Raw genomic sequence first — 6,263 nt, 5'->3', positions numbered from 1 at the left:
TTTCGAACCTTTGAACATGCCGCAATAACATGGGGGCAGGGCATACGAAAGGCTTGGAACTCTCCGCAGTCGCACCAACCTCTATCTAGTTCCACTCTGTATTATCCCATCGACATGCCTTCATTATGATCCATGGACTCAGCAACACTATACCAACCTTTAGTACGGTCAAACACTGTGACCATGTGTGTGTTAACTTTGGTAGCTTTGTGTCTAATGAATTTCATTGAAGCATCACTGAACAACTGCCTAGATTGCAACACTAAACTCCATTTGGAAGGTCTGGTCTCAAACAACGGCCCTAGCCTAAAATATGTTGCTTTCACTAAAGTAGCTATAGGTAGGTTTCAGATGTCTTTGAAGACATAGTTAATTGATTCCACAAGATTTGTAGGCACTCACTATTGAAGGGTGTCAGTCAGAGATCAAACATAAGTTAGGTTGAGGAGCAACGTGCAATCAGAGATTTTTTAGGAAAAAACTCCACCCCTCAGCAGTCTCCTCTTCAACTAGGGCAAAGGCGATTGGAAAAATGTTGATGTTGCCATCTTGTGCCATTGCCATCAATAACGTTCCTTTATACTTTCTGTACAACCATGTACCATCAATTTGTATAATAGGTTTACACAAAGCAAAACCTTTGATGCATGGTTGATGCGCCCCAAAGAGACGGTGGAATATTCCATTTCCAATAGCATAAGTCCAGTCTGGGGTATACGCCGACAGCGTTTCCAACTTGACAATAGTCCATGGAGCATACTGTTTAAGAGTCACCAAGTATTTTGGAAGTTGTTTGTAAGACTCCTCCGAATTACCATACACTTTTTCAACCGCCTTTGTCCTAGCTATCCAAGCCTTCCTGTATTATGGAGTACAGTTGTAGTGTGTTACAATATGCGATATTATTGTACTCATCTAATCATGTCATATTCTTGTACAGTTTATCTGAAGGACATATATGGGTCTCGACATGCAACAATAAATTCCATAACCTCTGACGTGTTTGGGAGATTGACATCAACAAAGAGTCGATGCCCAACGAGATTATTCCGACTGGAGGGACTTCGCAAAAGAGATGTGTCGTCATTTGAGGAATCGACGACAACACATCTTAAACGAACCATTCATACAGGATGCTAGACCAACTCAACAGTATATGACATGATTTAGGTCGGTTACAACGCCAAGGTATTTGATTGATCCACGCCGACTAGCTTCGTCATCATACGTCCAACAACAAATCCCCGTCCAAGAACAATGTCAACCCACCCAAACCCAACGATCAACCTCACACCATTACCCTACCATATACACCTAACAACCAAACACCCAGCCTCACAACCCATTCATGCCACACACCCAACCTCAAAACCAAGAATCAAACCCTATTCACCAACAACCATACACAACCACCAAAACAGTTTATAGCTCAGATGATTCATATAATTCATGCCATTGTAGCCCCTAACCAATGACCACTCAAATATCCCATCGCCACAACACCCAACCATTGTTTGACTATAGTACACCCCAAGAAACATTAATTCGTTTTCAAACCGATTCAATGTTCCAATTAGGGAAACCATACCGTCCATAATTCACCCAACCACAACGACTCAACTACGACAACATGGACACCAAACTCAATTACGGAAGCACCGTTGGCGATAGCCCCCAAACTATTGGGAATAAATGATGACACATCTATCTAATACCACTGGACCTTCACACCAGCCATCATTGGATCATGTCAACACTCAAAGACCCCAAACACCTCAGAAAAATTATGGGAGACCTCGAAGACAAACTAACGCACCTAGATGTGGAACATGGAGGTGTTTCAATCAGACGGTCATTGAATTTCTTGTCAATTCCATATAATTTTTCATTATAATATAAATATAATTTTTATTTTCAGTATTTTTTTTAATTAATTGTAAATTTAACATTTAAAATAAAATAAAAATTAAAGGTGCATGCGCCACATGCATTGACGCATACAGTATGTATTGTATGCATGTGTCAATGCATGTAACACCACACATGCATGCGCCAAGAAGCATGACGCCTACATGCATTGCATTTGCATGCATGTGCCAAAGTTCTGGGTGCCTCCTCTCTAGTTTAATTGGATGTGTCAGTTCAACTGACGCATCAGTTAGAAAATGTGATTATTTTGATATATTTTTTAAAAAATTGATTATTTTGAGATTTAATTTGAAAAAATTGATTATTTAAAAAAAATTCTAAATAAAACTTTTTAAAAAAATTTATAACTCATCAACTTTTTGCACGGAACTTCGCAAATACTCTGATTTAGAAAAATTATAAAAATAAAAAGAAAGATTATACGGCAAGTGTTGAATAGTTATGTTGTCCACTCTTACAAACCTTAATAAAAAATTGAGTAAATCAATTATCAATCCATTAAAAATAATTTATATGAACTTTTTAAATTGTCCTCTTTATTATAAATTAAAACTTTTTATGATATGATTTTTATTGAAAAAATAGGATTGTGTTGAATCGAATCATAATAAAAATTTATAAAAATCAAACCGAATCATTTAGATTTGTTTTAAGTCGAATTAATTGATTCGCTACACCTATTATGAATTTCAAACCGTTAGCAATCAGTTTTTCTTAGAGAAATGTTTGTTATTATGAAAAGAACCATTATATTCTTTTAATAAAATAATCATTTGAAACTACTTTTAATAAGTATTTTTTAAATACTTTTTATCATTAAAATTAAAATTAAAATCACAAAATTAAAATCAAACAAGTAAAATGTTATCGCTCAGATCAAATTTTAAATAATTTTTCAAAAAAAACCAATAAATTAAAACACATTATACCTTTTTTATTTTAAACTTATATATATATATATATATATATATATATATATATATATATATATATATATATATATATATATATATATATATATATATATATATATATATATATATATATATAAAATGTTTTCTTATGATTATAAATCAAAGAGATTTAAAAATTCTATGGATGCTAAAATATCACACGACTTCTTTCTTGGAGTTGTACAAAATATGCATCAGTAATCCCAGTGAAAAATGAAAGTTTTTACATATTTGATTCAATCTTCAGTTTATTTTTACACACATCAGGTGCATTAAAAAAAATTAAATATTACTAATAGTTAAAAAAGTTAATTTTTAAGAACTTGCTTTTTTATATTTAAAATAAATTTAATGATAGAAAATACTACTAATCAAAGACAACAAAATCAAATATCTCCTCAAGCATTTAATGTGTTGAATTCAAATCCCATTATTTCAAGAAATAATAAAACTGTATTGAGTAAATGCACTCTGCAACATACCAACTAACCACAGACTCTTCCCACCTGCTAATATTTACTTCACTCTCTGCTTATATTCCCTACAATCTCCTCACTTCACACCACTTCAAAATCTCATCACTTCACTTCTCTTCTCTCATTCTTCTAAGCATCTAGAAAAAATGGAGAGGAAAATAACCAATGCTTCCTTTTCCATTTTCACAGTGCTTATTGCACTTCTTTCTCAGCACCTTGTGATTCCTGTAATCTCCTCCACTCTTGAAGATCAGAAGAACTACTACATACCAGATCCACATTTAAGAAACCCTCCTACAAGTTTCTCTGATTCTCTATGTAATTCTCTAACTTCATTTATCATGTAACATTGTTTAATATTTTAGCAAAAGTTGATAGAAAAATAATTGATATTTTCATTGTTGTCTTTTAACACATGCAGGCCCACATGGGAGTAGTTCTCCTCCATTTCATAGCTCACCACCTTCTCATGGAAGCTCACCATCTTCACATGGAAGCTCATCATCACCACCTTCACATGGAGGTTATTATACTCCAACTCCACCCTCAGTTGGCTGTGTATCATCACCACCACATGATCCTTCAACTCCAACAACACCTTCAACACCTTCAACACCATCAAACCCTCCATCAAGTGGTGGATACTATACCTCACCACCCTCAACTCCAGTTGATCCACCAATCACTTTGACACCACCATCTCCATCCACACCAATTGACCCTGGCACTCCTCCTTTCCTACCTTCCCCATCTCCCTTAACTGGCACATGCAAGTAAGTTGCTTTCACAACACAGCACATTGTTAATATTATTACCTACTTCATAATATTTGTTTTTTGCGATTTCGATTAGTTTAAGTGTTGGAACAGTGTTTCCAGTCATCACGTCATAACAGTATTGATATCGGTATCTTCTAAAACTGTTTTATTGCAGCCAACAAGTTATAAAGTTATGTTTGAAAAAGAAAGTCACAATAAATTTTAGTATAACTAGTAGACATATATGTTGTGTTTTTTTCTCTATAAAAGCAACTTAGTAAAAAACATAATATATTATCATTTACCACAGTATTGATATATTAGTTTTTCTGTGATTTACAGCTACTGGAGGAACCATCCAGCAATAATATGGGGAATTCTAGGTTGGTGGGGAACATTGGGAAATGCATTTGGTGTGACAAGTGTTCCTGGGTTTAGTCCTGGTCTAACCTTACCACAAGCACTTTCCAACACAAGAACTGATGGGTTAGGAGCACTCTACAGAGAAGGAACTGCTTCCTTTCTCAACTCATTGGTCAACCACAAGTTCCCTTACACAACTGATCAAGTTAGGGACAGGTTTTCTGCCTCACTTCACTCCAACAAAGCTGCTGCAACTCAAGCTCATCTTTTCAAGATGGCAAATGAAGGAAAAATGAAGCCTAGATCACCATGAATTTGATTATAATATCATAACCCTAATTAATTAGTTTGCTTGTTTGATTTGGTGTGTTAATTTTATTAGTAGGGTTTTTGTTAGTTTGTGTTATTTTATTTAAGACACTTATATGTGTTGATTTATTATGTTGAGATGGTTATCATGTTTCTTAACAATTTCATTTAATGCAAGGTTTATGGTTTTACTAGATTGAATTTGAAGTTCATTTATAGTTATGATTGAAGGATGTTGTTGGTGTCGTTTGTTCAGAAAATTCAAGTATAAAATTTAATCCTTGTTATGTCAAGAAATTAATTTTCATAGATAGAATAATAATGAAGTTGTTCAAAAGTATCCAATGGGGTTACTACATAAATTGCACAAATCAAATGATAGTATAGAATAGATAGGTGAGCTTGCAGAAAAATAAAGGTTGCTTGCCACTTAAATGTTATGCAGTTGAATATTTAATGTTCATAGTTGTCTTGTGGTGTGTGAGCCAATGGGGTGTTTCATTAATGGGGTGTTTCATCTTTAAGTGATGCTTCATGTAGGGCATTCTCATTTGGAGTATGATTCCAAACACATGTTTAGAGTTTTTGTTGATCTCTATTTTAAAATTCAATGTTTAGAGTTACTTTCGATAAGTACTTCTTTAATGTCAATGTGGTGAGCCTCTCCACTTCACAACCAAAGATATGGTTTGAATATCTGGCCATTTATTGTTTAACTAGTTAGATCTTTCAATTCAATTGCATATATAGTATGACCTCTTTCATAATAAATGATTCCAACAACTTTGATTTTAATATCTAGGAAATATTTTAGGATTGGAACTAATTTAACAATTAATTATATAATTTTATTTCATCACTTAATTAATCAAGGAGTTTAACTTTATATATAATTAATATAAATATATATAATAATATAATTATTAAAAATTATTAAAATAGAATAATTAAATATAGAATATTCTAACGGTTTCAATCAAAACTTGAAAAATAATCCTTAAAGTTTTGATTGAAAGTCTTAAAATATTTTATGTAAAGAGTATGATTCCAAACACATGTTTAGAGTATATATAAAAGAAGAATAAAATAATCAATAAATATTATTACTAAAAAACATATTTTATTTTGGTGGCGAAAAAGATTTTACTTTGATTTCACATGCGATATGAAAATTTGTCACTTTACCCCTTGATATTTGGTTCATCGAGAAGACAATTGTAATGATCATTGGTTCAATCCTCAACAATAACATTTTTTTAATTTCAAATATATGAAGGACACGCCACATACCTCTCGGTTTTTGTAAATATCCGAGGAAAAAAGAAAGTATTTAGGTCGGTTATATATTAACCGACGGGGTATAACCTATTTATTTGTCATTCATAATTTATTTTAAATTTTAATTTAACAGACCTGTATTTGTTTTTACACAAAAACTTTAAATTTGGTGACAGAATCATAACATTTTCTCACAT

At 32.7% G+C, this 6,263-nt stretch overlaps 1 protein-coding gene across 1 annotated transcript; it reads left to right on the top strand.

The window, feature by feature from the left end:
* The first annotated feature begins 3,377 nt into the window (after window positions 1–3,377).
* Window positions 3,378–4,982, top strand: LOC127085041 (protodermal factor 1). The gene is made up of 3 exons (XM_051025607.1): window positions 3,378–3,676; window positions 3,780–4,131; window positions 4,459–4,982. Exons 1-3 carry the CDS (start codon window positions 3,505–3,507, stop codon window positions 4,790–4,792), a joined length of 858 nt encoding a protein of 285 aa, XP_050881564.1. The 5' UTR covers window positions 3,378–3,504; the 3' UTR covers window positions 4,793–4,982.
* Window positions 4,983–6,263: the final 1,281 nt, after the last annotated feature.

The sequence above is a fragment of the Lathyrus oleraceus genome, chromosome 5 (genome assembly GCF_024323335.1).
Source record: "Lathyrus oleraceus cultivar Zhongwan6 chromosome 5, CAAS_Psat_ZW6_1.0, whole genome shotgun sequence".
Classification (NCBI taxonomy): Eukaryota; Viridiplantae; Streptophyta; class Magnoliopsida; order Fabales; family Fabaceae; genus Lathyrus; species Lathyrus oleraceus.
The sequence above is the reverse complement of the archived record's forward strand: the minus strand, read 5'-3'. Positions and strand labels throughout refer to the sequence as shown.

Excerpts from the sequence above, each read along its gene's own strand:
- LOC127085041 (XM_051025607.1), top strand. The coding sequence starts at position 3,505 with ATGGAGAGGAAAATAACCAATGCTTCCTTTTCCATTTTCACAGTGCTT. Across the intron at positions 3,677-3,779 it reads AAGTTTCTCTGATTCTCTAT|GCCCACATGGGAGTAGTTCT; the intron begins GTAATTCTCTAA and ends TAACACATGCAG. Across the intron at positions 4,132-4,458 it reads CCCTTAACTGGCACATGCAA|CTACTGGAGGAACCATCCAG; the intron begins GTAAGTTGCTTT and ends TGTGATTTACAG.